The sequence below is a fragment of the Elephantulus edwardii genome, unplaced genomic scaffold (genome assembly GCF_000299155.1).
Source record: "Elephantulus edwardii isolate Elephantulus edwardi_28Jun2011 unplaced genomic scaffold, EleEdw1.0 scaffold00059, whole genome shotgun sequence".
NCBI lineage: Eukaryota > Metazoa > Chordata > Mammalia > Macroscelidea > Macroscelididae > Elephantulus > Elephantulus edwardii.
The window spans coordinates 6,318,120-6,332,520 of record NW_006399809.1 but is presented as its reverse complement, the minus strand read 5'-3'; the positions used below and the strand labels follow the sequence as shown (position 1 = coordinate 6,332,520).

Here is a 14,401-nt window from a genome sequence, read left to right as displayed (position 1 = left end):
AAATCCATTCCTGAAGTTCAACCAGGTTGTTCCTTCAAGGCAAGGATGGTGAAATTTCACCTCACACACTTTGGGCATGTTTTCAGGAGGAGACAGTCCTTGGAAAAAGACATTACTCTTGGAAAGGTGAAGCATCAGAGAAAGAGAGGAAGACCCCCAACAAGATGGATTCACTCAGTGACTGTTAACAATGGACTTGAGCATATCAGAGACGGTGAGGATGGCACAGGATAGGACAGGGTTCAGATCCGTTGTTTGTAGGGCCACTGTGAGTCAGAGTTGACTTGCTGATTCCAAACAACAATTAAAAACAACAAACTTCCTCAGGCTCTAAGACCCTAAAAGTCCTTTTTATTTTATGAAGGCACCAGAAATCCTGATACAGTTATTTAACTCAGTAAACAGCATTTAGAGCTCTTGTACATAGGGTCGCTATGAGTCACAAGCGACTCAATGGCACATAACAACAACAACAACTAAAAGTAATTCACTAGGAGAACAGTTAATGTTTATTCAATCAACAAACACTAAATACCTGCCTGGGCCAGACACTATGTTCATCATCTGGGACACACAGAACATGTACTTGGTAAAGTTACTGGACACACACAGTTAAATAAACATTTTTATTGTGTGACAGTTTACATAGTGTTTCAATAAATGAAATGGCGATGGATGATGCATTTAAGGAAAAAAAATGAAGCCAAGCCCAAGATGTGAGGACTGTCAGCAAAGAATACAGGGGAAATTGGTGATAGAGAATGGTGACATCTGCAGACAGGTGAGGGGGTCTCCAGTCTTCTCCATGGCAGAAAGGCTTTATTAGGATCCCCAAAATGCATTTCTAACTCCTAGACTTACAGTTCCATAACAGATAGAGAATAAACCAAATCAGTAAATGATGAAATACTGACTGTAAGCTCCAAAAGCTTCAGGTATAGGGGAACCCTGACTTTCGTATCCACCGCAAAGAGAAACCTCTAGTTGACAGAAGAGAAACTGATTTTTATTTTCATTACAACATAACATAAATATGTACAAAAGCTCTTAGCAGCACTGGTATCAATAAATGCTTAGGTTGTTACAAAACCAGCCTTAAAAAGAGGTGAGGAAGAGATGGACAAGCAGAAAAAAAGCTATTTTTTCATCTCCAAAATTGCACTTCCTGGTCCCCGGTTCTTAGCACTGCAGATGTTGCAAAACTGTGCTGGAGAAGTCTAAAAAAGGTAACAAAAAAAAAAATCTTTGATTAAAACAAATAAATAAAATACAACCTTCTCTTCAATATTCAGAAATATGGGAATATTAGTATTGTCAACCAAAGTTAGGTGGTTCAAATCTAGTAGCTGCTATTTGGGAGAAAGATGGGCAATCTCCTCTCACACAATTTACAGTTTCTGAAAATCCACTCAAAGGTCAGCTAAGAGCTATCAGTCATGGAGAGAGGGGACTATGAAATGTCATTCCTTTTTCTGGAGGTTTTGGTTCACAGAGGGTTAAATCCGGTGATCATTCTGTGACATATAGAATATCCACAGCAAAATAAATCTAATGTGATTTGAGTGATAGGTCTTGCCACTAAAGGACAGTTGTATGATACAAAAATTAGAGCTGACAAAGTTATACAAAATTATTCTTTACAAAAACAGAAAAGTCTCTCACTTCTAGCGCACTGCAGAGTTGCTGTGCACTCACCATGCTGGGCACTGGCAAGCACTCCTTGTGGAACATGTGCCGGCAGTGGAAGACCACCATGCTGAAGGGCTTGGCTGCATCTGGAGCAGGGCAGGAGGAAGTTGGGGGAAAAACACAATGTAAAAGCAAACGAGGAGCTTTGTCACTGACCTCCTTGGAAAGGTGTACTGTATGCAGTTTTCCAATATAGCTGCCGTAGCAAGTGTTAGATGGAGCATTCCTGAAGGTGCTGTGTGGTCACATGTGACTTGCTTAAACGTTGTCTAAACTACCAGAACTATAAAAGGCAGCAATAGCAAGTGCAATAAACTTTCTTAACAATTAGAACCACTGTGTACATTCTGTGCACATACACACGAATGCAGGTGAGTGCATATACACACGGATGCACGCACACAGAGGCACAATCACACATTCTCCGCCACACTGATGCTGAAGCCAACTCTTTGACCTCAGAAAATGTTTTCTGGTTTGTTTTTTTTTTAATCTACTGCCATGTTAAGAAAATTCAATGAGTTGGGCTCAAGCCCCAGCTGTGCTTTGCTCTGGCTGCTTCCTTGCATTTTTCTGCACCTCTGTTTGGGTGCATCACTTCATCTCCTTGTGATTTGTGTGACCAGCCTTGTTTTCGATCTAGTATTCTCAGGTAAGGAAACCTCAGTGGTGCAGTGTTTAAATGCTAATAACTGAAAGGTCAGCAGTTCAGAACCAGCAGCCATTATGTGGGAGAAAGATGAGCCAGTTCACTCCTGCAAAGATCTACAGTCTCAGAAGGTAATGCTGAGCACTGGTGATTTCAACTCACAATACCTGTGTGACAGAGGAGTGTTTCCTATGTGGTAATCTTCAGGAAAACAGACTGCTAGATTTTTCTCCCATGGGTGGGCATGAACCACAAATCTGACAGTGGCCAAGAGCTTAATCATTTGCAAAACCAGAGCTCCTTTCTAATTGTTGTGTAATATCAAGTTGGGCTCAACCCATAACTGGCCCTCCAAGGAGGTTTTTCAGAGGAAATTAACTGCAAAGGAGGAGACTGCCCATTTTTTCTCGCATGGAGTAGCTGGTGAACTCGAACCATGTGCCTTTTGGATTACAGTGCAGGTTCTTTCCACTAGAAGTGTTTGTAGTCTCTTCTTGCTAAAACACTAACTGGAAGACTATAAAAGCTCACTTTCTCCCCTGAGTCTTAGTTCCTAACATGCGTACTCAAAATGCATACTAAACTTAACTTTATTCTAGAAAATAATGTCCTTGAAATTTCTTATCCCATGGCTCTAAGAAATAATTGCTCCACTTTAACTTCATGATGGGCTCTATAGTCAGTCTTCCAGTACTGCATTTATATTAAAAAATAGTCGTGGCATCATAACAATTAAATTTTATGAATTTCCAAGTTAAAATGTTGTGATCTTCCTCTTCTCATGCCTTATCTTTTAAAAAAACCCTGCTTTTTTTATTGGACTGCTCACAAAGATTATATACATATTGTTTCACATTATTCTTCATTCATATTGTGCTGCATACAATCATTCCAATGCATTATGTTTTATAAAATCAATCACCATTGGACCTTGCCCATCATTACTTAAATCTTTTTAGGTACTTGCCAGACCCTTCTCATTTCCTTCACCCCCCTCTCCACCCACAGAACTGTGCAAGCCTGTGGTTAAAAAAGTTTTACTTAATCTTTCATATACAATGTTTTAGAATGTTAATTTTTAATATACAATGTTTTATAATGTTAAAGTACAGTGGATCAAAACCTTTTATTACTATGTCTCATCAAATCCTCACTGGACTTGGCCTATTCTTTCACGTGCACACATATTCTGTTTCAAGTTGCTAACAGCAGTAGCCATATTGTCCCTTCATTTATTCTTCCCAGACTTCTCTCCCCCTGAGCCTATATAGCTAGTGTTCACATTTGGTGCAGTCTGTCTGTGCTCTACCCCTCCCCACCCTCGGTAATCACCCTCCCCTTTTCACAGCAGCAGCCGCCTTATATAGCATTTGTCTTTTTGTTACTGGGTTCTTGCACCCAGCATAATGTCCTCTAGAGTCACCCATGCTGTAGCATTTTCTGAGTTCTTCATTGTTTTTAAATGTTGCATAATATTCCATTGCTTGAATGTACCACAATTTATCTATTCGTTTGATGATGGGTGTTTGGGCTATTTCTATCTTTTGCTAGTGTGACTAATGCTGAAATAAACACAGGTGTATATATATCTGCTCATGTCCCAGCTTTGACTTCGTTGGGGTATATTCCCAGTATTGGAATAGCTGGGGCATACTAAATTTCTCTTTTGATTTGCTTATCTATAATTGCTGATTTTGAGCTTTGCCTTATGTGTTTCTGGTCATCCAAATATCCTCCTTGGTGAAGTCTTTTCATGTCTTCTGGCCATTTTGTAACTGGATGATTAGTCTTTTTCTTGTGGAGGCACTGTAGTAATTTATTCTATACATTTATGAGTCCTTTGTCAGAAATGTCATTGTTGTATATTCCTCCCTGTTTGTGGGCTTGCTTTCAATCTGTGGAAAAGTTTTGGATGGCACATAAGGATTTGTGCATTTTATTTTACGAGGTCCTATTTGTTGGTTTTGTCCTCTTCTAGTTGTGCATTTTGGTTATAGTTGCAAGTCTACTCATGCCATTTACCAGGGTTTGTAGATTTGTTCCTATTTCCCTTGATGATCTTTATGAGTTTTGGTTTTATATCTAGGTTTCTGATCAACTTGGAGTAGCTTTTCTTGCATAGTGTGAGATGTGGATTTTATTTGTTTTGGTTCTTTTTTTTCTTTTTTGCAGGTTGATGTTCACGTTTTGCCAGCACCACTTTTTAAAGATGTCATTCACCATTTAATGAGTTTTGTTTTCTTGTTGAATAGCAATAGTCCACTGATAGGATGATTTCTGATTTCTCGATTCTTTTCCATTGGTCTATGTACCTGTCATTGTACCAATACCAGGCTATTTTGATTACTACTGCTGTGTAGTGTTGTTGGTATGTGCTGTCAAGTTGCTTGCAACTCATAGTGACCCTATGCATAACAGCTCTGAACCCTGCTCTATCCTGAGCCAATCTTACTGTATCTAATACACCTACCACCATTACTCCAGTCACTGAGTCAATTCATCTCATTGTGGGTCTTCCTCTCTTGCACAGTTACTCCACCCTCCCAAGCATGATGTCCCTCTCCAAGGATGGGTCCTTCCTAGCAACATACCTAAACTATATCAGATAGAGCTTCATAATCCTTGCCTCCAAGGAGCAGCCTGATTTCACTCTCTCCAGAACGAACCTGTTTGTTCTCCTATCAGGCCGTGTAGTAGGTAGGTGTTGAAACCAGGGAGTGTGATGCCTCCTGCTTCATTTTTCAGAATAGCTTTGCTTAATTGAGGTCTTTTCCCCTTCAAAAAAACCCTGGAAATTGCATTTTATATTTCCCTGAAGAATGACACTGGTATCTGCTTTGAGATTGCATCGAACCTGTAGACTGCTATTCGTAGGATTATCATTTTCACAATGGATGTTCTTATCCATAAACAGGGAGTATTCTTCATTTAACTAAGTCTCGTTGTTTATTGTAGTAGTGTTGTGTAGTTTTCCTTATTTAGGTGCAGTCGTCAGAACAGAGCAGGGCAACACTGCATGGTTCAAAATTGGGAAGGGATGTGTCCGGTCTCCATACCTTTTCAACCTGTATGCAGAGCAGATTACCTGAGAGGCGGGGCTCTATGAGGAGAGGCATGGCGTTAGGATGGGTGGACAATCTGTCAACAATCTGCGTTATGCAAATGACACAACCTTGCTCACTGAAACTGAGGAGGACCTCATGCACTTACTGCAGAGGGTCAAGGACTGCAGCCTTCAATATGGACTGAGGCTCAATGTTAAGACAAAAATTCTCACCACTGGACCAATCGGTAGCATCAGGATGGATGGTGAAGAGATTGAGATTGTTCACAGCTTCAATTTGCTCAGCTCCACAGTCAACACTCTTGGCACCAGTAGCCAGGAAATCAAAAAACGTATTGCGATGGGAAAGTCTGCGGTCAGGGACCTCTCCAAAATACTGAAGAGCAACAGTGTCTCTCTGGAGACTAAGGTCTGCCTGATACAGGCCATGGTTTTTGCAATCACTTGTTATGCATCACAGAGTTGGACAATGACTAGGGAGGATAGAAGGAGAATTGGTGCCTTTGAGCCGTGGTGCTGGAGAAGAGTATTGAATGTACCATGGACTGCCAAGAAAACAAACAGATTCATCGTAGAGAGGATTAAACCAGGCTGCTCCTTGGAGGCAAGGATTCTGGGGCTTCGTCTGAAATATTTTGGACATGTTGTAAGGAGAGACAGGTCTTTGGAGAGGGACATCATGCTGGGTAGAGTGGAGGGACAGTGCAGGAGGGGAAGACCCTCTACGAGGTGGATTGATTCAGTGACTGGGATACTCCGGATGGGTTTGTCAGAGGCAATGAGATTGGCACTGGATAGAGCACGGTTTAGGGCTGTTGTACACAGGGTCATTATGAGTCGCAAACGACTAGATGGCACATAACAACAACAACAACAGGTCTTTTGTGTCTCTAGTTAGGTTTACGCCCAAGTATTTCATGCTGTGGTTGGCTACTGTAAAACATATTGATTTTATTTCTGTTAGTGTTTCTTTGTTGCTGTGGAGAAATCCAAATGATATTTGTATGTTGATCTTGTATCCTGCCACTCTACAAAATTTAGTCTACTAAGTCTAATGGGTTTTTTGCTGAGTCTTTATGGTTTTCTAAGTATGCTATCATGTCATCTGCATATAGGATAGTTGCACCTCCTCTTTGCCAATGTGGATGCCTCTTATTTCCTTCTCTTGCCTTACTGCTCTATCTAGCATGTCCAATACAATACTGAATTGGAGTGTTGATTGTGTGGGCCCTATACACAAGGGAAATGCTTTTAGTCTCTAGCCACTGAGGATACTGGCTCTTGGTTTTGTGTATATACTTTTAATTACATTGTGAAAATTTTTTGTTGAGAGTTTTGATTAGGATGGGGCATTAAATTTTGTCAAAGGACTTTTCTGTATAAATTGATATAATCACGTAGTTCTTGTCCTTTGCTTTATTTCTATGATGGATTACATGGTTTTTCTTACGTTGAACCATACTTGCATGCTTATTATGAATCCAACTTTATCAACAACAACTTTATCATAATGAACTATTTTTTTTATATACTGTTGGATTCTATTGGTTAGGATTTTGTTAAGGATTTCTGCATATATGCTGGTGAGAGATTTTGGCCTATATAATTTCTCCTTTTTTTCTGAAGACTTGTTTTGGTTTTTTTGTGGTATTTGAGACAGTCTGCTGCTTCTGTGATAATATGTGGCCTCCTTGGTGCATGTGAAGCCGTTTCTGGTGTGTTTATGTGGCTATTTATTCATTATCTATGTGAAGATGTTGCTCCAGGTTGGGAGTGGCTGTAAACTTTAAAGGAGTGGTATGCCTTATGATGTGACTGTCCAGCTGAGCATATTATACATCCTGAGCAAGTGATGCTACAGAGGTGGGTCAGCACTGTGTGGAGAGAGCTCGAGAATATGTGTCTGGTAGATAAGAGTGGTCAGTCTTTTTTAAGCCTGTTATGTTAGTCAGTATTTGTAGCTATTGTCACGATCTGTGAGTTTTGGGGTTTTTTTCCCCCTAAAGAGATTTCTCTTGCTATGGGATTTCCCATATGCCATTTCCCACTCTCCGCACATGCACTAGACTTTTCCGTAAGTGCAGATAATTTAAGATGTCTTTGCTTTGCTCCTGGTGTCTTCCTGTCCAACTTAAGATGAATCACCATGAGGATGGAAAGTTTGCTTCCCTCCTACCTCCACTAGCCCTGAGTAACTCTCTCTATCTAGCATCACACATCTCACCTGCCTATGTGGATTGCTTTAGTGTTTTTTTCAGGTGAATGGGAGAAAACAGTGTTTCATCTTCTAAGGTATACCACGATGTTCTGGTGGAGCTATTCCTTTCCTTTCCCTGTGGGAGTGGGGCTCTGTTCAGTTGTTCTGTGGTACTTACAACATTCTCATCAGCCCTATTATCATATCCATTGATAATTTTTTTTTAACATTAGGTTCTCCCACATCTCTGGGTGTTCAGATAGTTTGTGGCTAGAATTTTTTTAGAATAACTCTATGTCTCTACTGGACAGAGGTAAGCCTTTCAGTCTACCTATGTCACCATTCCTACTAGAAGTACGTAAGAATATGTGCTTGTATTTTAAAGAGTCTTTTAAAGAGCTTTTCTAAGGAATTCCAATTTAATAGCAAGTATTATGTTTGCACTGGAATGTGAGATAACTTGCATGCTTAAAACCAAATAACAAAAGAAAAAGTTTGATGAAAAGGGAAAGCTCTGGTGACCTTGTTGGAAGGAGCTGTTCGGTTAGCCCAGAAGCACATGGTTCAAATTCACCAGCTGCTCTGCAGAAGAGAGGCAATCGGCTTCCAGCTGGTTCATGGCCTTTGAAAACATTCTGGAGAGTCAGCTATGGCTTAGTTGTGTCTCAACAGCAGTGAGTTTGAATTTTAACTACACACATGGTACTTAGATTTTGGAGATTACACAAAACTAGCAAGTTTTTATTTCATGTTATTTTATTCTAGAAGCAGTGAAACTCAGGTACTTTAATATCCTACCATACCCATCCCTGGGAATCTGTTAGGAAAGGCAGTTCTCAGATCTACCCCCAGAATTACTGGATGAGAGAATCTGGGGCATGAGAACTTCTGCTTGCAAGAACAGTGGAACCAACACTGAAGTAAGCTAGCACTTACAAATTGTATTTTCAATGCCTAATTCTGAATATGTTATAGTTTTATCAAGAATAATCAGTTAATTTCAATTTTTAATTATATCATTAAAACATACCTAAGTAATATTTTTTTCCTCCTAACTATCTTACCTGATGGAAGAATAGGGGAAAGGCATGATTCACAGATGTTTTCCTCTGCAAGGAAACAAGGATTTTTAGATTATACAGAGCAGAGAAGTACATATAGTTTGAATAAAAGAATTTGAGTTTTAATTACCATCCACCAGAACGCCTTTCATTTGAGTTCGGTGCATTTTCTTCAACAAGGACAAAGAATCAGCTACCAGTATCTTCTTGCAACCCTCACGAAGTAAAATCTAGTACACAGATCATAAAGAAAAACCAACCTTAAATCATTCAATGGTGGGAAGAAGAAAATACAATTCTTATCAGAGAGTCAGAAAACTGGTGTGCTTGAAATAACTTTCAAGATCTTTCTAGTTCTCTCTTCCCAATAAACCACTGCCAGTTGATTTTGCCAGACACTAGTTCAAACCTCACTTTCTGCCTTTTTGCCCCCTTACGAACAATTAGTGGTTCCTGTTAAGCTTGTAAAATAGCTTTTAAAATCTACAGTACAGCACAGAAGGCTCTATTTTTAACCAACTGACATTTCATAAGGCTTCCAGATTTTAGAGTTCGGCTCTATGTGTTTGGAACCTTTATGCCTCCCTCATTACAAATCCTGGTATTTGCCCAAGATGGGAGACATACTATGACCAAATCAATAATTTTAAAAAGTCAACTGTTTACTGAATACCCATGTATCAGGCTCCTATTACATCTCAGGTATAGAGTGATACACAAACAGATGAGATCTTTTACCTAAATCCTCTTCTGAGTTCCTATCTATGTTCTGGTTTAGCACAGTACACAGTGTATGGTAAGTTCATGGAGGAAACGGATTCTCAAAATTTGGTGATTTCAGGGGGCTTATAATTGAAAGATGCACAAGATTAATTTTGTTATTCTTCATCTCGGTACTGGACTTTCTGCTTCCTCAGGATTTTTTAATTTGCTGTTCCTTTGTAGGTTTTTAGTATCTCCCAGCCCCTACTTCTCTTGCATGGATGACAAGAACAGCCATCACTGAAGTCAGGATATTTACAATAGAAGGATGCTGCTCCATTTCTGCTTAGGGGGATTTTATTTGAAAATCAGGGATAATGCAGACTCAGAAACTTCCTGCCTACTTACCTTTAAAATAAGTTCTGTTAACCACAGTGTGAGTTTCTACCCTTTTCTGGGATGTATTAGCAGGGATGGAGGTTGTCTGAGATGCCCTTATGATGGATGCTATTTTATATCAGAACTTGTGGCTGCTTTTGAAGGTGAGGAGATACTCAAGGCCTGAAGCCCATGAGGTCCTGATGCTGTGGTCTCCAGCTTTCTTCTTCTGGTTCCACATGTCTTATTAGATGTAATTATCTACTTCATTCTCATGATCATCACTGAGTCAAATCCACTTATAGTTGACATTACATAGGTTTTGTGAGGCTGTAAACTGCACGAGATTCCCTATCTTTGGTCCAAGGAGCAACTTGTAGATTCGAACTGTCAGAGAGATATGGCCTTTGGGTTAGCAGCACAACTCCCTAGGGATTGGGCCACCAGAGCTCCCTCTAATTACATGTAATATACATCGCTTATAAAGAAAGTCATATAACAAAAGATATTGCTATGGTCTAGCACCACTAGGGCTCAACATTGTGGGTTCATGGGTCCTTAAGGGGTCAGCTGCTTTCTTCACACTGAAACCACACTCAATTGTAAAACTACACAGGGTTTTTCTTTACACAGGGTTTTAAAGACATGCTACATGAGAATGGAAACAGGAGAACAGCCAGATGCATCTCACTCACCCCAATCATCTACAAGTATCAGGTTCCTCCCCAAATCCCAAAGAACGCTATCTTGGGACAAATGCTGTCAGATGCCCCCAGCAATTATGCAAAAATTCAGGAACCAGAACTGATTGATGTCTTGAGTGAAGTTTTGTATTTGCTACTTACATATAGCATATATGAGTAAGAAATGACACAATTTTACTATTGGTAGATTCTTTTAGAAAACTGATTAAAAGAGAATTTCATTTTTTAAAATTCTATTGTCCTCAGAGAATTTTTTAAACGTTATATTGATTTGCATACAACATTTGACACTGTGTATCACTCATGTGATTCACACTGTGTTTCCAACAATTTCTCCTATATATTGTGTTTTTTTTTTCTTTTTTTTGTTTTTTTTAAATTTAGGTTGTTTATTTTTCATTTCAATGAACATCTACAGAGATTTTATAGAGGTGGATTGACTCAGTGATTGGGGTAATGGGGTAGTTGTGTCAGAGATTATGATAGGGTCAGAATAAAGCAGAGTTCAGAGCTGTTGTACATAGGGTTGCTATGAGTTGCAAGGGACTTGACGGTACGTAACAACAACATTAATCATCATTCTATGCCTATTACTCTTTCTTTTCAGGTCCACATTGGATCTTGTCTAATTCCTTCACACTCCCCTGTTCTGCACACCAAACTTTATCATCTTAGCTATTTCCCCCCTTTCCCACCCTCTTCCTCTTTGACCCCCTTCCTCTCTCCTTTAGGACATTTATACACATTTCACTGGTTCTCCTTCTCTTTTTACAATAATATACATAATTTGTCTTATGAGTCTGAGTCAGTTCACTCATCATAGTGCTCCCTAGACTCTCCCAAAATCGTTACTCCTTTGTGCTTCATAGTATTCAATTGTGTGAATGTACCACAATCTCTCAATCCATTTGTTTGTTGATGGACATTTGGGCTGTTTCCATTTTTTTTTTTTTTGCTATTGTGAATAAACCTGCTATGAACAAAGATATACAAATCTCAATTTGTGTCTCAGCTCTGTCTTCCTTGGGGTACAGAATTTTTAGACCTTAAAGGGAAAGCATCTCTGAAGTCATCAGTTACAGTTTAACTAAACAAGTAGAAAAGGGCTGCTGTGAACATACAATCTTTTAAGAACTATTATCTATATGGAATCAAACTGACAAAGTCAATTAGATAGACAGGAAACTCAGAAGGTGGTGAGTTATGTTGCTAGGACAGCAACAGTTTGGAAAAGGAGAACTGCTCAATCTGAAAACTGTAATCAATGCCACCAATTTGTACATGTAGAAATTGTTAAAATATATTCTGAATATTAAAGAAGATAAAATAATAAGAAATTCTACTGGAAACAGTATTTGTAGATTAATTTTTAAAGGACTTAAAAAAGTTAACAGATATCATTGAAATTTAAGACTAGAGGGGAAAAATACAATAAGAAAAATGTGTAGGAAATATTGATGCTTGTAAACTTTAATGTAGAAGCAAATATATAAAGCTATTCAGCCTCTAGTAAAAAGAAAAAAAGAATCTTAGAAAAATAGTGCCAACAGCTATGTCTCTGGTAAAACGATATAAAAGGCGTGCTCTGACCCTCAGTCGGTGCTGAAGGCTCACTGCTCAGATTCTACAGGAGGCGGCCAGGCCGTCTAGACAGAAGCCACTGTGCCCGGAAACTAAAAAAGAAAACAGAAAAAAGTGCAAACTAAGAAAAACTATCTTCTCGGCAAGAGGGCATTTTTCTAAATAGGTACAATCCATCTGTCTGCGGAAAGTATTTTCTAGGAAAAATTTCAGTATTCACAGGCAAACAGCCAGGAAAAAGCAAAAATATGCATATTTAGCTAACTATACTTCTTTCTACTTTACTAAATCCCAAGGCTCTAGAGTAGGAAATTATGAAAATTTCCAATTTACATGATGATTAGCAAGGATAGAAAGAAATGAGACTATTCCTTGTTGATAAGAATTGCTTTACCTACATTCAGGAGAGAATAAAATAGGTGAAAGGCACCTTCTAAGAATCAAATCCCTATGCACATCAAAAAATTCTCCAACAGGGTAGAAGGAAACCCACAGACTGGGAAAAAATATTTGGCAACGATGTATCTGATAAGGAAGTTGTATCTAAAATTTTTATAATACTCCAGAACCTCAATAAGAAAAGGCTAGACAACCCAATAACAAAATAGGGACAGGATAAGAATAGACACTTCACCAAAGATATTCATATGGCAAACAAACACATGAAATGTTCAAAATCACTAGCTACCAAAAAGATGCAAATAAAAACCAACTATGAGATATTTCACTCCAGCAACAATAGCAAAGTTCAATAGGGCTACAAACAACAAATGTTGGTGAGGTTGTGGAAAGACAGGAGTTCCTATTCACTGCTGTTAGAAATGTAAATGGTACAGACACTATGGAAGGCAGCCTGGTGCTTTCTCAAAAAGTTGGAAATAGAAATACCATTTGATACAGCAATTGCACTACTGGGAATAAATCCTAAAGAAACCAAAGCCATAATTCAAATAGAAATACACACACATGTTTATTGCTGCGTTATTAAAAATAGCAAAGAGATGGAAGGAACCCAAGCGCCCGTCAATAAACAAATCGAGAGAAAAACTATAGTATATTTACACAGTGGAATATTATAGGGCATTGAAAAACAGTGAACTCATAAAACATTACACAACATGCGGGAGCCTGGAGGATAGAATGCTAAGTAAAGTATCTCAGTCACAAAAGGACAAATACTGCATAACACTGTTGTTATAAAATAGGGTAAACGTAGAGGGTGCAGATTGGGGACAGAAGGGGAAAAGAGTGCAGTAGAACAGATGAGAGGAAGAACTGTCCAAAATGAATGTATGATTAGGCAGTATACATATGACAAAAATCTAGAACAAGGGGTGCACTGCAGGGTGAGTTGGGGCAGAAGGTGGGAGGGAAAGAAAATGTGCAACAATGAATTTAAAAAAAAAAAAGAATTGTTTCACCTGTAACATCTATAGTAATTTGAAAGCAATGAATAGGGGAAAATAAAAGACTACAAATCTTATGTAGTTTTACATCATTACTCATTCATATCAACATCAATCATATGACAAGGTATTAGCTTGATTACAGATCCTTAGGGAGCTCTGGTTGCCCAGTGTTAAGAAACTATGCTGTAATCTCAAAGGCACGCAGTTCGAATCCACAAGCTGCTCTTGTGGGAGAGAGATGGACAATTCTCCTCCTGTGCAATTTACTGCTTCTGAAAATCTGCTTGAGGTCTATATGTAGGTCAGTTCTGATTTAACACACAAACAATAACAAGTATTAACTATACCAGTGATTCATGAAGAACATGCTATAAAATAAAGATCTCAAAAAATTCCTATTTGCTCTTTCTCATGTCTTAATTAAAACACAGATAATTCAAAGTCCAAAGCTGTAGCAGTTTGAGAAGGAGCCCCTGCTCACTTCCCTTTGAACACTTCTGTTTTTCTAGGTCATTTTTCAAGGTCTAACTTCCTTGCTGTAGATTCCTACTTTCCAATCGTTTGTTTCCTAGCCTTTAATTCTTTTAAGTACTTAAAAAAAGAAAATATGTATTAAAAAAAGAGAACTGGTCAACATAGAACAATTTCAGGAAGTAGCATTTGATCAAGAGTCAAAGGAAGAAGTTCAATTTGCACTTATGGAATCGCCAAAAAATAAGTCCCCAGGAATTAATGGAATGCCAATTGAATTGTTTAAACAGACACAGTCCTGGATGTGGTCACTAGCCTATGCCAAGAAATTTGGAAGTTACCTGAAGATCATCTGACTGGAAGGGGATCGCTAGCCAAATAATCCAACAGAATGTGGAAATCTGTGGTATATTCGCACAATGGAATACTATGCTGCATTAAAAAACAAGGAACTCATGCAATATTATTCAAAATGGTTGACTCTGGAGAACATTAT

The 14,401-nt window shown here is 38.7% G+C and overlaps 1 protein-coding gene across 1 annotated transcript in view; it reads right to left on the bottom strand.

Moving 5' to 3' along the window:
* Window positions 1-1,136: 1,136 nt before the first annotated feature.
* Window positions 1,137-14,401, bottom strand: part of VPS41 (vacuolar protein sorting 41 homolog (S. cerevisiae)) — a 286,074-nt gene continuing 272,809 nt past the window's right edge. The window contains exons 26-29 of the mRNA XM_006887620.1: window positions 8,791-8,890; window positions 8,664-8,708; window positions 1,696-1,775; window positions 1,137-1,217 (exon numbers count right to left, since the gene is read on the bottom strand). Coding sequence (XP_006887682.1) covers window positions 1,137-1,217; window positions 1,696-1,775; window positions 8,664-8,708; window positions 8,791-8,890 — 306 coding nt within the window. The remainder of the gene's footprint in view (window positions 1,218-1,695; window positions 1,776-8,663; window positions 8,709-8,790; window positions 8,891-14,401) is intronic.